Consider the following 17891-nt stretch of genomic DNA (forward strand, 5'->3'; position numbering starts at 1 on the left):
CGGCTCTCACTAAAGTGGTAAATGATCTTCTGCTTGCACTGGATTCAGACACCGCTACGGTTCTGTGGTGTTAGATCTTAGTGCTGCATTTTATACAGTGGAACATCATATTCTACTTGATAGACTGGAGAATTATTTTGGGATTGCTGGGAATGCCCTTGCATGGTTGACATCCGACTGAACCAGTCACTCTCACTGTCTTGTACGATGTTACCTCTCACCTTGTTGCCATGAAATACGGGGTTACACAGGGGTCCATCTTATGCTGTGTTTACAAACAAGTCACAAATGCCACGAAGTATACATTCTTGGCCGATGATACAAATGTGATGATTCAGGCAGAGGCATCAGGAGTCCTCAAGAACTGCTGCAACCTGTTACCACGCGTTACGATTAATGCCACGTATCGCTGGTGAATTATCACGAACACGCACGGTGAATCAGGTGAATTGTGTCCACACACCCCCCATATTCATCCTACCGTGAGCTACTGAACAGTTCACATTGCTCCAGATTGCTCCTCAACATCCAGATGAATCCACAGCAGCAGAACAACTTTGTGACTGCATGCTTAGTTGGACTCTGTGCCATGGAGTTGTGCAGAAAGGAAGAGGAGAAGACAGACAGAGCCAGATGTCTGGCTGCACGCGGCTCTCCTCTGGCTCAGACTCGTTCTTCCGAACATCAGGCACAACAGTAGGTGGAACACCTGCAGGAGTGTGCTGAGGAGCATTGGAACTTAGCTGACTTAGCGTCACTGTCCTTCTTCAGCATACCACAGCAATGAAACTGAATGTGGCGCAGCAGGGTGTAATTGTGCGCATGTGAGAGAAGTGATTCGTAGTGGTGCGCAGAGAAATGTGACACCGCGTTACAATTCGTGTCAAAATCTGACAGTTTCGGGTCAGTTTGTAACAACGTGTAACAGTATGGGCTCCAAGAACCATCACAGGAACCACAACGAATGCTGTCATGCTCTTTTAAGGATCACCGCTGATCAAGACGTATCAACACGCTCGGTTGCAAACTCCATGACATGAGGCGAAATGAGGGTGGTGTGTGACATTCGTGGAAGTTTTTTGACAGCCAACAACATGCTCCACTAATATCACACACCAACATGCGTTGTTAAGAAACCTGTTCAGATGTGTTAAGTCACATTAAGAATGTCAGGAATGTGCTACGAATGACAGAAAATTGACATTTGTAATGTGCACTGCATTTCTCCCTTTATTATAGCATCTTTGGGCACATACTACAAGGTTATGGGATTACTTACTTTTATTATGACCCCTAGTACAGCACTTTGTTTCAGTTGTGGCTGTTTTAAAGTGATCTATAAATAAAATTGAGTAGTTTATTGCTATGATAAATGAAGTTGAGTTCTTTATTGCTACACTGATGACACGACTGAGTGTCATCAGCAGAAAAAGTTTGACCACATAACACCAATTTTGGCACCTGTTCACTGCCACGCACTTCACTTCACTTCATTGCCTTCTAGTCTCAAATGCCATTCCAGCAGGGGGCAGTAAATCATATTTATACTAAAATGTGAGTGGATGTGTGCTTTTATTTAGTACATTCAATGTAAGTACATAATAGAATTGTAAATACATTAAAAATACATGGATCACACAAGAAAGCGAAAACACTTATTTCCATTGTGGTCCATTTAAAAAATCAAATAAAATAGAAGTAATAATAAATAATAATAATACTGAATATAATAATAATAATAGTGTGTATATGATAACAAGAAACTAAACAATTCATAAATAGATTAAGACAGTAAATTAACATTACAAACTGTGTAATTAACAGGAAACAAAAGGGTTGAGTTCTTCTAAAAATTGCTGAGGTCTAAGGTTCTAAAAACATTCTGGACTCACACGCCATTCCAACACATTACAGCAATTTTGGATAATTTATTACGACTTTTGAAAAATGTCAGTTACCTATTTTATAAACACTACCCAATCTAGAGCCAGGGGATCCCCATGCAACCCGCTACTAACTGTTTAATTCAACAGATTTGGAGACAGTATGGACTAAGCATGGTTGGAAAGGGTGCATGGTCCAATGTCTAGGCTAGACAGAACCACAAATTATGATATAATTTCTATTTTGAAAAGCTGTACAATCACAAAATGGTACAATGTTGTTGCTAAGAATGAACTCTAGAGACATGTATCTTTCAGAAAATACAGTTAGCATTTGCTCACCCAAGTGGTAGTGATGACCCCTCCTGGCCCATCCACTAACCAGGGGTGCCCAAGTTCGGTCCTCGAGATCTACCTTCCTGACACTCTTAGTTGTCTCCCTGCTTCCACACACCTGAATCCAATGAAAGGCTCATTAAAAGCCTGCTAATGAGTCTTCATTGGATTCAGGTGTGTGGAAGCAGGGAGACAACTAAGAGTGTCAGGAAGGTAGATCTCGAGGACCGAACTTGGGCACCCCTGTGGGTTGGCAGATCAATCCCTGACCTAACAGAAAAAATCTGGGTTAGCAAATTATTGCTCCAGGCAGAGTTATCCTGCTTGTACCACAGATTGACCTTGAAACCCTCCTGACATGTCTGCTCTAAGTCTATTGCTACCTTCTCAGTTACATTTGTATTGCTTTCTTTATCAGCATCCTTCCTGCAGCAGTTGCACCATATCCCATTTTTCACACTTTTGGGCCACATTCAAAGCCGTGGCCCCAGAAGAGTCCAGCATTGTCCTGTCCGCACCGTTCAGGAGCAAAGCCTTTGCAATCGGAACACAGCCGTGCTGGGCCGCTAAGTGTAACGGAGTCACCTTTCCCCAGTTTACTGCATTGACATCTGCATGATACAACAACAGGTGGAGGACACTCGGGAAGCTGACACCGGCACAGGCTATGTGTAAAGGTGTCCAACCTCCGCTGTGCTCCCTCACATTGGGGTTAGCTTTCATTAGCAGTAATTTAGCAACCACATCGGGCTCACTTTGGTAGCAGGCAAGGTGGAGAGGGGTCCATCCATTCTCACCCTGAGCATCCACACTGCCTCCCTTATTCACCAGCTGGACCACAGTGGATTCGTGTCCCCGTAAGGCAGCCAGGTGTATGGGTGTCCAGTCTTGAAAGGTCCTGGCCTGCGCATTAGCCCCGTTTGACAGCAGCTGCCTGCATATCCCGGTATGACCCTTCAAAGCAGCCAGGAGAAGTGGCGTGCAGCCTCTGCTGTCCACATCGTCAGTATGAGCCCCACTCGCCAACAGGTGTCTCACTATTTGGTTGTGGCCTTCCTCTGCCGCGGTGTGCAGAGCCGTACTGAGAGAGCGGTCCGTCACACTGGGATCTGCTCTCTGACTGAGAAGTAGTTTGACGATACTGACGTGTCCAAAGGTGGAGGCTAGGTGGAGTGGCGTCTTCCCTTGAGTGTCCTCCTTTTCTCCAACTGCTTCATTTGACAGCCGTGAAAGCAGGAGACGAACCACCGCTTCGTGGCCGTTTTGGCAGGCTAGGTGCAGAGGCATCCAGCCGGCTTTTTCCTTGGCATCAGCAACAGCGGCTTTGTCCAACAGGAGACGTACAGACCTGTCGTCGCCATTCTGAGCAGCAAAATGAAGCGCTGTCCACTGGTCCTCGTCTCCATGCGTGGCATCCGCCCCATGTTCCAGCAACAACGAGACAATATTGTGAAACCTGAAGAAAAACAAAAACAATCTCACTGTTTTGCAACACTGTATCACTTTACAGCACCAATTAAGTTTTATTAATACATTTTTGACACACCTGTAGAGGACAGCGATAATGAGAGGGCTGTAACCTCTGGCAGTGGTGCAGTTGACCTTGGCGCCCAGATGCAGGACGTGTTGCACACTTGGTGCGTCGCCGCTGGCTACAGTGTGGTGAAGGAGGCTGGTTTTGTCTGAGAATACTGCACAGGCTTCCTCTCGCTTCACTGTCTGCCTGAAACTGACAAACTCCTTCTTTGAGAGCAGTGACAGAATGCCATCATTACCATGGCAATAACCTGCAAAACATAAGTACAATATCAGAATTTAAAAATTCTGATATTTAAAAAATCTCTCCAACAAAACTATACATTAAAATTAATTTTAGATAACCTTCTGAAATTTGGTAGGTTATGAATAATCTGTACTTCAGTTGTGAAATTAATCAAAATTAGTATTAAAAGCGCTTGAGGTGTCTGGAATGGTGAATTCATGCTTCAGCAGCAAAGGTCTATTATTTAAATTTAAATTAATTTCATATTGCGATGAGACATTACTATTGCTTTAATTTTAAGGTTGGTATTCTGCTGGTTTAGACAACATCCTGTTACAACAGGTATCATTTTAAAGGAAATAAGGTGTTTATTTCATTGTTTCTTTAAGCCCCACTTTCTCAGATTCAAGAAGGGTAAAAACATTAAAATATTTGGGTGAACAAATAATTTTACTTTTACTTTAAACAAGCCATCTTATTGGAATAATGTACATGATGTGTCTAAGTATGTAAATTCTGTTTGCACAAAAAGGACAAAAAAAGACAAAAGGAAAAAAAAACTGCAAACTAGGAAGCACTTGTCATTTGATGCAAATTTTATGTACAAGAAAACATGCCTGTTGCCATGGCTAAACAAAAACAGAGGGCCACTGACACATCAAAGCCCCATTAGTCCTCTGCTGAATTACAGAAAAGGACTTTTAAAAAGGCCATTTCATTAATGACATTACTGGGAAGCCTGTAACTCCAGAGTTGGCGTGTCTTGGTAGCATCCCTAAGACTCATTCTTGCTCTTTGAATCCTTACCGTTGGGCACGTGTATAAGGATAAGGCAGCAAGGATTCAGAGAGTCGCATCCAAAAACCCTGATTCTTCAGGGATCTTCCACACAGTTTTGTCTGCCCTCAATGCTGCCTGCAGCAGTCGGACAGCGGGACGGTCTGCTGTCTGGCTGGATGCGGCGTCATATGGAATGATTATTTCGTAGTGGATGGCACATTCATCCTCGGTACTTGGCTGTTGTTTCCATCTGACATCGCTCCCAGGACCACATGGATTATATCACAGGCTGCAGGCCAGCTGGCAATGGGAGCCACATCTGGAGCCATTCCAAAGGTGATTATTTATTCTATTCATACTGTAATGGTTTGGTAATACAGTTGCAACGTCATTCCTTCATATGACTTAGATGTAATTGTCATATGATGTGTATTACAGCTGTGACAGGCCATTCAGATGTGCACACTGCACCGTGGCACTGTGACACACTGACTCACAGTGCAGCGCTTCTGAATGGGGTGTTATAGCGAAGATAACAGTATTACAGATACATCTTTGAACTCATAAGATGGACTGACATTGTAACTGTCATATGATGCATATTGCAGCTGTGTCACCCCATTCAAACACACCGTGCCAAGCAACTGGAACACACTGACATGCTGTGGCGCCCAGCAGCACACCTGCATGTGGTGTTACAGCTATGATGACCATAATATTACAGATACATTATCTAACCCATGACAGGGACTGACAATGTATCTGTGACAATATGATTAATATAACTAAGGCAAAGCCTTGGCCCAAACATCCTTCAGCCTGACTCGATGTTCAGTATTACTGATGTAACACCACATCCAGGTGTGCATGCAGCTCCGTGGCTGTGAGACGCATGGACTCACAGCGATACATGGTGTTTTTGGTATGATTGCACAATGTTCACATCTACTTCACAAATTAATGACTTTGCACACATTACAATATGTCCTTTGCGCGCCACAAACAGGATGCACAGGGGTGCAGTCCAGAACATGCCAGCAGGATTAGACATGCCTGACCATGGCAAATGTCTCTCGAGTGTGATCAGACTGTTCTGAATGCTGTTTTAACGCCGTGAGAATATTTAGACCGCAGTCAGAAAGCAGTTAGAGTCCATCTCGACTGCCGTTCAATATATTTCCACCTCAAACACACCTCGAGAGTAGACAGAATTTGCATGAAACAATATTTCCCACCCACTTTACTCGTGCTTACCTGAGGGAAGGTTAGAGGGCTCAGGCAAAACAATCTAAAATGTAACAAAAAAATATGAGTTGCAACACCAATGAACACAAGTGGTTAATCTGCACATGTTGGTATTGTAGTGTTTTGGGCCTGGATGTATGAGCATTTGTGCACTCTCTCTCCTTCTGCAAACTGAATGAGCTTCCACGGTGTTCTTCCTTGCAGCCTAATGTCTTTAACTGAGTGGCTCATTACGGCAAATATGAGGTTTATGGATATTACAGTATGCAATATTTAAGTAGGAAACAGGACCAACTTTATGTCCAGGGGTAACCAGCCAGGGGTAATTCCGCGTCTGTCCTTGGTCGCTGTACTTCTGAGACTTGACTGCATCAGGGATCTTCAGGATTTCACTCAGAGCTTCAGTTTGCCTCACTGTGTCTGCAAATAATGATAATAAAAATTCTAGACAATGCCTATCCAAGTAGAGCACAGCTCAACACTATCACAGGAATCTTTTCAGAATTTTATCACTGTGGAAAATATGCTTCTTGTGAATTCTTTCAGTGACCCTGTTTAAGCAACACAAACTGAAAGAGCATCTGTTGATGAACAAATATAACACTAATTTGAGTCAATTAACAACCTCTCCAGGGTTGGTTTCATTCAGAGTTGACCCATTGCTTCTTTTGTTAATGATATGATCTCCTGAGCTAGAACCTGAGCCTTGCTGATGGAACAGCGGGCCGATAACAGGTGCGTTTAGTTACCATGTGTATGAAGCACACATTAAAATTCCACACACCATCGCAACCTGCAGCTACCTACAGTCTTATCTGCACAACACGTTACACACACACACACACGGCACAGTAAGTAGTAGGGTTTTTGTTCTATGGGTGTCCAAAATAGATGCTCTGGCATGCTGCAGTGGACAAGTACTCAGTGTTTCAGTAGCTTATATTGTGCAGCAGAGTGAAATACATTTTGGATGGTGTTAAGTGTGTTTGCAAATCTGCTGCCATGAGTTAACATTTGAAGAAGCTTTTGGCACTTTCCTACTTAGTGAGAATCCTAAATGTGGGCCACATAGGCTGCTCAGCAGCATAGAAGGAATCGCGATGGCGTCACGGGCTGGGCGGAGCTCACACCAGTAGGCAGAAAGCTGTTACGCAGCCACTAACTGTGCGTAATATTTGAAGATGTCATCATTCAAACCGTGCACTCGGTGATCCAACACACGCTGACAGACCAGCGCTGTGCATAAAAAACACATCTCATCCAGACGGATGACAATCCGTTTGAAAAATTTTCACTTTGCAGTATTTAGCAGTACAGGTGGTAGATGGGATCACGAGTTCACCCTGTGTTCAAACTCATCACATTAAAAACAAACCTCCCCATCTATATTTTTTTCTTTTGGTTTTCTCTGTCCAGCTCCACATTTAGGCAATAAACTGTGGCTGAAGTTATTATGAGGGCTGCAAACTAACGATGATCTGATTTTCGGGTCATTTTGAAATCAAACACAGTTTAACACGCAAAAGAGCAATTTTGCAGACAGACGATCACAAGGTGTAAAGTTGGGCTCACCTGCGTCAAAATGACTGTAAGCCGTGGAAGAAATAAAACCAGCAAGAAGAAACACAGAGGTGACTGTCCAGGAACGCATGGTTAAGTTCTAGCTGGTCTGGTGGCTTTCAGGTTGTTAAAATGTATAAATGTATGAATACACACACACACATACACAAGCTGATTTTGTGTTTGTGGATCTTTTTGTTTTGTTGATTTTATTTTGGGAAGCTATGTGATCCACAGATGTATGTAATCAATGTGCAGGTGTATATAATTAAAGAGGCCGCCTCATTGTGGTTTTTTTTTTTTTTCTTTGGTCACAGAGAAACCTTTGGCTTGTTTTTTCTCAAAATATTGCTTTCAATCTTTGGGATCAAGAGTTGACATGTAATCTGAAGTCATCTTCCCGTGCGTTTTCTCAGTGCATCTGCTTGGAGTCTGGAGTTTTCTGCCTACCATCTGTGTGTGCATGTGCAGGAAAGGCGGATGTAAATAATAACAGCAATCCCTTCTATGGAAATTATAACTCGTCCGTAAGTCTTTTCCAATCATATAGATTGCAACAAAGATTTTTTGCATATTTTCTGAAGTTTTTCTGTATTATCAGCTCTTTAATTTGGGATTTCTGCACATTGTTATAGTGTACTTTTATTATTGGAGTTTATCTTGTCAGTACCAGTTACATGCTGCCCAGCAACAGGGGCTGGCATACTTCACACCTAAGAAGTCAACCACTGACACCATCCTAGCTCTGTGAGTACTCAACGAATGCGAGCGTGAATATCAGCAGTGTTTCTTTGCAGCATATATTGATTGTTGCACAGCCTTTGCTTTCGTTGTTCAAGCTGCTCTGTGGCACATCCTGAGAATTCATGGGATCCTCAATAAATTCCTGGACATCTAGCCAGCATATATATAGGTACTGTTTGTGCTGTGCAGAGCCGGGGCAGAAGCGGAATTTTTCCCAGTGAAAACTGGTGTTCAGAGATATGTTCTGGCTCCTACACTGTTCAGTGCTTGCATGGATGTGGTGTCTGTAGGGTTGTGGAAGCCAGCAAATTCAGTGACTTTGACTTTGTAGATGATGCTGTGATCTTTGAGAAATCAATGGATAAGCTGATAAACAGCATTTGAGAGGCAAAACAAGGAAACCAAGTGCCTGGGTTTGTAAGTCCCAGAGGTTCATCATACGTCCGTATGATGAACCTCTGGGACCATGACCTGGTGCCATGTATTACTCACCTCTGGCTCTGTATGGCCAGAGGTGGGTAACCCCGACTTTAATGAGTAAAGGTCCTACCATGTATTGTTTCTACCTGTTCGCCTGAAACAGGTGATTTAACTGATTAGCTCATCTACCTACCTGAAGAGCTGAACTAATTTGAATCAGCTGATTGAGTGGGTGGATGGTTGGACTTTTACTCACTGAAGGTGGGATTACTTACCTCTGTGTATGACAATCACCCAGACAGAAAACTGGCCCATCCTATTGTCAAAAGTAATCATCTATCTGCTGCAAAAAGGTGAGACATGGGTGTCCCCTGGGGTAGTTAACACTGAGGCACCTGGACAAAATGTCATAGCTGAGTTTCCCACACAACAGAACTGATATGCCGCTTCTTCATTTCCCCAAGTAAATGTTTATTTGACAGTCTTTCTAATGATACCCAGGGATCCTCTGAAGACTTATAGCTTGAAAGACATCTTGTCACCACTTTATATCACTGACTAGTGACCAAGTCTCACAACCACACAATAAGATAGAAAGCACCAGGACGCCAGAAGAGTTTGCCCTTTGTTCTCCTGCAAAGGTATTGACATTGCCAAAAAACCAGCAACCAGCAACCTCATGACTCCATAAGCTATTCTGAGGTGTATCTTGAGCTCAAAGGCCAAGGACTCAGAGATATGGATGTTACTACCAAGATGAATGACATCTGTAGAACTGGTTTACACCAGTTCGCCACAGAGACACACTCTACTGGCTAGGTCAAGGAATTGAAAGCCTGAAGCGCACTCTTTACCATTACAAATCCAGACACTCCAAGTCCTCACTCAGCTTCGCAAGTGCTGTAATCAGGGTGTCCAATGTTTCCGCAAAGATCACCACATCATCGACAGTGTCAAGGTCAGTAAACCTTTCCTCGCCAACAGTTAAGTTGCTGATTCATGCAACCCTACCCAACACCAAGTCCATGAATGCATTCAACAGGTTAAGAGTCAGAACACATCCTGGATGAACATCAGTATTCACTGTGAAAATGTCAGATTTTACTTGAATGGCAAATGGTTAAACATCTTGAACACTTAAAAAATAAAGACATGACCCGACCTTAAAATCAGTTGTAGAAAAGCATTTTGATAAATCTTGTACCTGAGAATTCTGGTCTCATCCTGTGATCCTGGTCCCAACACTGCTCCATGATGCTGATCATCTGATCACACTCATGAGGCTTGTTGTCTGCTATCAGTTTTACACATGGTCGTCTACCATGTGAAACCTGGAGGAGCACTGAGGTCACACTGCAACCTGGCTCCATCAAAAATACAAGATTAGAACACATGCAGCAGTGACCACAGTTGTTGAGCGCACATATCTGAATTATTTGATCAGAGGGGAACAAACATTAAACATGATAACTCTGATGAGGTTGCAATATCAATCAAATCAATCAATTTTTTTTATATAGCGCCAAATCACAACAAACAGTTGCCCCAAGGCGCTTTATATTGTAAGGCAAGGCCATACAATAATTATGTAAAACCCCAATGGTCAAAACGACCCCCTGTGAGCAAGCACTTGGCTACAGTGGGAAGGAAAAACAATATGTTACCCAGACAAATACTGCAGCAGTATTACACTTTAAAAAGGTAAAGTCAGACTTTGACAGACTGAGCAAAGTGATTAATAATGACTCAAATAATTTTGTCTGAGGCAAAAATCACCTAATCAGTCTCTGGTGGATTTGGGGCTCTGATGGAATGAGTGGACAACCACCAAACATGGGTGTGCAACGCTTTTGGAAACAAACTGATAAAACTAGCATTTACTGGATGTCCACTGGCAAAATAATGAACAAATACAGGACAAAATGGTAAACAAATGTGTAACCATCAGGGATGCTCTCCATCTGGTGTCTGCTTCAAAGTTTTAAACATGCACAAAACTTTACAATGGAACCACCAGACATCAGCTGATAAGGAATGCATTTCACAAATGAGAAAAGGCTTTGTACAGACAAATGGATATCTAAATTTCCGATCCCTTACTAATATGTGTCCTCAATCTGTCACAGTGTTACTCATGACCATTGACAAACTAATATGAAATTTCCAGGAATTATCAGTTTAAATTTTGTTGGAGGAATCAAATTTACATTTTCAAACTCGGGAGGGGCTCGGAGTCGAGCCGCTGCTCCTCCACGTCGAAAGGAGCCAGCTGAGGTGGCTCAGGCAACTTTTCTGGATGCCCCCTGGACGCCTTGCTGGAAAGGTGTTCTGGGCACGTCCCATCGGGAGGAGGCCCCGGGGAAGACCCAGGACACGCTGGAGGGACTATGTCTCTCAGCTGGCTTGGGAACGCCTCGGGGTTCCCCTGGAGGAGCTGGGGGAGGTGTGTATGGATCGGGAGGTCTGGGCTGCTTTGCTTGAGCTGCTGCCCCGTGACCTGACCCCAGATGAAGTGGAAGAAAATGGATGGATAGATGTTTTCAAACTAGACATTTTAAAGAAGTCTATAGTCTGCACTAACCCACAGCACCCTGAGCAAACATGGATAAGTTAACCATTGATTAGTGAAACATTTCTGCAGAATTCTTTGACAAACTACAATTCACTGATTTTTACACCAAACCCAACAGTCTGCTTGGGGTCACCATGCAACACACATGCCACATTTGGTGGCACTCTGGCAATTAGGAAAGAGACAATAAAGTATGCAGTAGTGATCTTGAACTTTGACCTTTTGATCCTAATGCAAATAGGCTTTATTGTTGTTTATGCACCAATGACACCAGATCATATTCCTTGTATGTGTGAAGGTACTTGGCAATAAATTTGATTTTGATTCTGATTCACCAAGTCTGGTGACAATTGGGCCAGTACAACTGAAGTAATCTTGCTCAAAAGTGAAATGTTGCATGACTGACTGACTCTCTGCAAACAGTGACATCGAACCCACTGGCTGATTTTAGTATTCATTACAAAAATTCCACAATTTGCCCCAAACCCAAATTTCTGTGGCTGTCACTTCAAATGGAAAGAGGCCTCTTTTTTCCACAGCCACTCTCCATCCCAAAAAGGCATGTCAGTCAGCAGTGACTGACTTAGAGGATGTGATGACCAGATGGCATCAATGGCATGTCAGAACTTGAATACATTTTTACAGAAAAAGTTTCTTTACAGTACTGTGGATCAGTTTCTGTGCATCACTGGTTGGAGTTTGTGTACATTCAGTTAAATATGATTAAACTCCCATGTGAATATTACTTTGTAAACAGTTCTTCCCTCCATTATTTCAACCTCTGCTAATATGCACTACCCATATTGGCCTCTCTTCATTGGCTTCCTGTTAATTCTAGAATAGAATTTAAAATTCTTCTTCTTACTTATAAGGTTTTGAATAATCAGGTCCCATCTTATCTTAGGGACCTCGTAGTACCATATCACCCCAATAGAGCGCTTCGCTCTCAGACTGCAGGCTTACTTGTAGTTCCTAGGGTTTGTAAGAGTAGAATGGGAGGCAGAGCCTTCAGCTTTCAGGCTCCTCTCCTGTGGAACCAGCTCCCAATTCAGATCAGGGAGACAGACACCCTCTCTACTTTTAAGATTAGGCTTAAAACTTTCCTTTTTGCTAAAGCTTATAGTTAGGGCTGGATCAGGTGACCCTGAACCATCCCTTAGTTATGCTGCTATAGACGTAGACTGCTGGGGGGTTCCCATGATGCACTGTTTCTTTCTCTTTTTGCTCTGTATGCACCACTCTGCATTTAATCATTAGTGATCGATCTCTGCTCCCCTCCACAGCATGTCTTTTTCCTGGTTCTCTCCCTCAGCCCCAACCAGTCCCAGCAGAAGACCGCCCCTCCCTGAGCCTGGTTCTGCTGGAGGTTTCTTCCTGTTAAAAGGGAGTTTTTCCTTCCCACTGTAGCCAAGTGCTTGCTCACAGGGGGTCGTTTTGACCGTTGGGGTTTTACATAATTATTGTATGGCCTTGCCTTACAATATAAAGCGCCTTGGGGCAACTGTTTGTTGTGATTTGGCGCTATATAAAAAAAATTGATTGATTGATTGATTGATAGGTGTGTAATTTGAAACAAGTAATTATTCACAGATTTTTTTTATTTTATTTTTCCCTTCTTTAGACAAAAGTAATTTCCCTTCCACATAATCTGTGTGGGGTTAGATTTTCATTAATCACAATGGGAGCACCAACGCTGTTTGCCAAGTTCATGTTCACGGTGCAAAAGTAAAAAGGATTTACTGAAGATTAAATGGACACATGAAAGCGTGACTTGGAGTATACTGAATGCTATTTATGTATCAGCAAGGTAACAGCTGTGTATTACTGCACACAACACAAAGTTTATCCAGTCTATTCTTCATACCTTATTTGTTTAATTTTTTATTAAAAATTAAACATAATCATGAAGCAATAACATCACTGCTATAAAATGTGAAATATTTCTGCCGCACTATGTTCCATTAAACATTCTGACAGCCTAAACATTTTTCACTTAATGTTCACTGTGTAGAAGCAAACTGGAGGTGGGAGGAAGGCAGGAAAGAAATGATTAAGAAAGAAATAAAGAAAGAATAGCTGAGTAAGAAGAAAATTTAAAGATTAAATAAAAACTAACAAAGTATTAGTCAATTAGTGCAAAGAGAGAAGCGAAGGAAGTAAGGTAAAGAAAGAAGGAAGAAAGAAAGAGAAAGAAGTAAAGGAATATAAAGAAAATTAAAAAATGAAGAGAAGGTAGTAATAGAGTGAAGGAACTGAGATTAATTATCTTACTACTCTGCATTTTTTCCATTGTACAGAAGGAGCTATATATGGTTGATTCAGTTTATATTCTCTCTTTTATATCATTTAATATGTTTCTGCCAAATGTATTTTGGGCCTTTTGCCCTCTGTGACTGTTCATATGGCCAAAGCTGATGGCCACCCCACTGAGTCTAGTCTGCTGGAGGTTTCTCACCATTGTGGCCTATGTGTTTGTTCATAGGACAGCTGAGGTCTAAACTCTAAATCAAATCAAATCAAATCAAGTTTATTTATATAGCGCCAAATCACAACAAACAGTTGCCCCAAGGTGCTTTATATTGTAAGGCAAAAGCCATACAATAATTACAGAAAAACCCCAATGGTCAAAACGACCCCCTATGAGCAAGCACTTGGCGACAGTGGGAAGGAAAAACTCCCTTTTAACAGGAAGAAACCTCCAACAGAACCAGGCTCAGAGAGGGAGTCTTCTGCTGGGACTGGTTGGGGCTGAGGGGAGAGAGTCAGGAAAAAGACATGCTGTGGAAGAGAGCAGAGATCAATCACTAATGATTAAATGCAGAGTGGTGCATACGAGGTCTGTGAGAAAAGTATCCGACCTTTTTATTTTATGCAAAAAATATATGGATTTGATTCACATGTATTTACGTCAGCCAAGCTTGAACCTTCGTGCGCATGCGTGAGTTTTTCCACGCCTGTCGGTTGCGTCATTCGCCTGTGGGCAGGCTTTGAGTGAGCACTGGTCCAACCCTCTCGTCGTTGTTTCATTGCGAGGAAATGGCGGAATGATTTGGGCTTTTTTTCCATCAGAATTTTTTCAGAAACTGAGACAGGCAGCTGGAAACCATTCGAAACATGTATCTGGCTTTCGGTGAAAATTTTACGGGCTTCACAGAGAATAAGGTGTGTTACTACAGCTTTAAGGACGCCCCAAAATGGCGCACGGTGCGCCGCGCTCCAAGCCGCCATCGAGAGGCAGAAACCACCACATCATTTCTAAATGGATCGTTGTGTGGAGCCGGGACCATCGTGTGCAATTTCTCTGGTTATCACAAGAGCTGGACATCAGCCATTTTCTGGCAGATTTCACTTTTAACAAGAGATTTTGTCACACAGAGGCTTCACGCGTCACGACCGATTCACTGATGAAGCGAGACAAAGGAACACCTCCGTTTCGGAGTGTTAGAGGACAAGTTGGGACAAGCCTATCTCGGCTTTCAGTGCTTACCAGTCGAGTGAGTATAAGAGAAATTGTGGAGAGCTGGACATGTCCATATATTTTTTGCATAAAATAAAAAGGTCGGATACTTTTCTCACAGACCTCGTACAGAGCAAAAAGAGGTGAATAAAAAGAAACACTCAGTGCATCATGGGGAAACCCCCCAGCAGTCTAAGTCTATAGCAGCATAACTAAGGGATGGTTCAGGGTCACCTGATCCAACCCTAACTATAAGCTTTAGCAAAAAGGAAAGTTTTAAGCTTAATCTTAAAAGTAGAGAGGGTGTCTGTCTCCTTAATCTGAATTGGGAGCTGGTTCCACAGGAGGGGAGCCTGAAAGCTGAAGGCTCTGCCTCTCATTCTACTCTTACAAACCCTAGGAACTACAAGTAAGCCTGCAGTCTGAGAGCGAAGCGCTCTAATGGCGTGATATGGTACTATGAGGTCCCTAAGATAAGATGGGACCTGATTATTCAAAACCTTATAAGTAAGAAGAAGAATTTTAAATTCTATTCTAGAATTAACAGGGAGCCAATGAAGAGAAGCCAATATGGGTGAGATATGCTCTCTCCTTCTAGTCCCTGTCAGTACTCTAGCTGCAGCATTTTGAATTAACTGAAGGCTTTTCAGGGAACTTTTAGGACAACCTGATAATAATGAATTACAATAGTCCAGCCTAGAAGAAATAAATGCATGAATTGTCTCAGAGTGATGCTGAAAAGCTAAGACCTTTCTAATTTTAGAGATATTGCGCAAATGCAAAAAAGCAGTCCTACATATTTGCTTAATGTGCGCATTGAAGGACATATCCTGATCAAAAATGACTCCAAGATTTCTCACAGTATTGCTGGAGGTCAGGGTAATGCCATCCAGAGTAAGGATCTGGTGAGACACCATGTTTCTAAGATTTGTGGGACCAAGTACAATAACTTCAGTTTTATCTGAATTTAAAAGCAGGAAATTGGAGGTCATCCATGTCTTTATGTCTGAAAGCCATTCCTGCAGTTTAACTAATTGGTGTGTGTCCTCTGGCTTCATGGATAGATAAAGCTGGGTATCATCTGCGTAACAATGAAAATTTAAACAATGCTTTCTAATAATACTGCCTAAGGGAAGCATGTATAAAGTGAATAAAATCGGTCCTAGCACAGAACCTTGTGGAACTCCATAATTAACCTTAGTCCATGAAGAAGACTCCCCATTTACATGAACAAATTGTAATCTATTAGATAAATATGATTCAAACCACTGCAGTGCAGTGCCTTTAATACCTATGGCATGCTCTAATCTCTGTAATAAAATTTTATGGTCAACAGTATCAAAAGCTGCACTGAGGTCTAACAGTACGAGCACAGAGATGAGTCCACTGTCTGAGGCCATAAGAAGATCATTTGTAACCTTCACTAATGCTGTTTCTGTACTATGATGAATTCTGAAACCTGACTGAAACTCTTCAAATAGACCATTCCTCTGCAGATGATCATTTAGCTGTTTTACAACTACCCTTTCAAGAATTTTGGAGAGAAAAGGAAGGTTGGATATTGGCCTATATTTAGCTAAGATAGCTGGGTCAAGTGATGGCTTTTTAAGAAATGATTTAATTATTGCCACCTTAAAAGCCTGTGGTACATAGCCAACTAATAAAGAGATTGAAGCATTAATTAATGGTAGGGCTTCCTTGAGCAGCCTGGTAGGAATGGGGGTCTAATAGACATGTTGATGGTTTGGAGGAAGTAACTAATGAAAGTAACTCAGACAGAACAATCGGAGAGAAAGAGTCTAACCAAATACCAGTATTACTGTAAGCAGCCGAACATAAAGATATGTCTTTGGGATGGTTATGAATAATTTTTTCTCTAAAAGTTAAAATTTTATTTGCAAAGAAAGTCATGAAGTCATTACTAGTTAAAGTTAAAGGAATACTCGGCTCAATAGAGCTCTGACTCTTTGTCAGCCTGGCTACAGTGCTGAAAAGAAACCTGGGGTTGTTCTTATTTTCTTCAATTAGTGATGAATAGTAAGATGTCCTAGCTTTACAGAGGGCTTTTTTATAGAGCAACAGACTCTTTTTCCAGGCTAAATGAAGCTCTTCTAAATTAGTGAGACACCATTTCCACTCTACTCCTCACTCTGTGTGGAGCTCCTTGAGGTAACCTCTTCTGTGATTTGGCACTATGGAAATAACCTTCATTGAAAGAAGTTTAAAAAAGAGGTGGAGGTAGGAAGAAATTAATATGTTAATCAAAATGATGAATGAAAGAGAGATGTTAAATAAAACAGCAAAGATGAAAGAATTTCCATGTAACCATTTAAAGTGATAATATGAGTAACATGACCTTCAGTAGACACCTTTTGTTTAATGTGGTGATGTGAGACATTACAGTGAATTCACTCCTACCTGAATGAGGCTTCTGCTGGGTCAGAATCTCCCACATTACAATTGCAAAGCTGTGGGTCAAAGCAGACAGACACACTTTTAATCTCATTTCCCACTTGTGCACACATCCTGCAGGCAGTGAACTTTACACGCACTTTTGGATAAATGACTCAAAATCACTGTTCGCTTAATATTAAGGAAATGAATATTAATCAGACAGGACAGAGTGAATGCAATATACTTTTAACTGTGATAGCAAAAAAAAAAAAAAGATGCAGGTTGGAGAGGTCACAACAGGTGAACTGAGACTCGTGCAGTGAATCAGAAAGAAGCAGCACAATTTGAAACGTGTTCCTGGTTAGTCACCTGTAGACATCAAAGGTGGTTCCTGGAGGGTCAGGGTACTGCGTGAATGACTCTGGAGGAATGTAACTTATGTTCCCTCTGGATGTCAGATGCTCAATGAACAATTTCTTGTTCATGCCCTCCTCCCAGTGGATGAGGCCAAAATCTGAAATCTGTGGAGAATGTCACACTGCAGAATGAACTCAGCATTGATTTCCCCGCACCGACTCGGATAAGGTCCCCTTCACACATAATGCGAATTTGGTCAAATTGCAAATAAAGTCAGCATGAAGTAGGAATCGTATGCAAAATGTGTAATTTTGAAGCTGCTTCCAACACCTCGTACACCTGTTGTTTCAACTATTTGCGCATACCAGTGGCTGAAAGACA

The 17891-nt window shown here is 42.0% G+C and overlaps 1 protein-coding gene across 1 annotated transcript in view; it reads right to left on the reverse strand.

Annotated features, from left to right (window-relative positions):
- Window positions 1-17891, reverse strand: part of ankk1 (ankyrin repeat and kinase domain containing 1) — a 45523-nt gene that overhangs the window by 17994 nt on the left and 9638 nt on the right. The window contains 7 exon segments of the mRNA XM_034168736.1: window positions 2637-3675; window positions 3766-4006; window positions 6016-6049; window positions 6302-6426; window positions 9935-10090; window positions 17178-17227; window positions 17523-17674. Of these exon segments, the coding sequence (XP_034024627.1) occupies window positions 2637-3675; window positions 3766-4006; window positions 6016-6049; window positions 6302-6426; window positions 9935-10090; window positions 17178-17227; window positions 17523-17674 (1797 nt within the window).

This window comes from Thalassophryne amazonica, chromosome 4, assembly GCF_902500255.1.
Source record: "Thalassophryne amazonica chromosome 4, fThaAma1.1, whole genome shotgun sequence".
Taxonomy (NCBI): Eukaryota; Metazoa; Chordata; class Actinopteri; order Batrachoidiformes; family Batrachoididae; genus Thalassophryne; species Thalassophryne amazonica.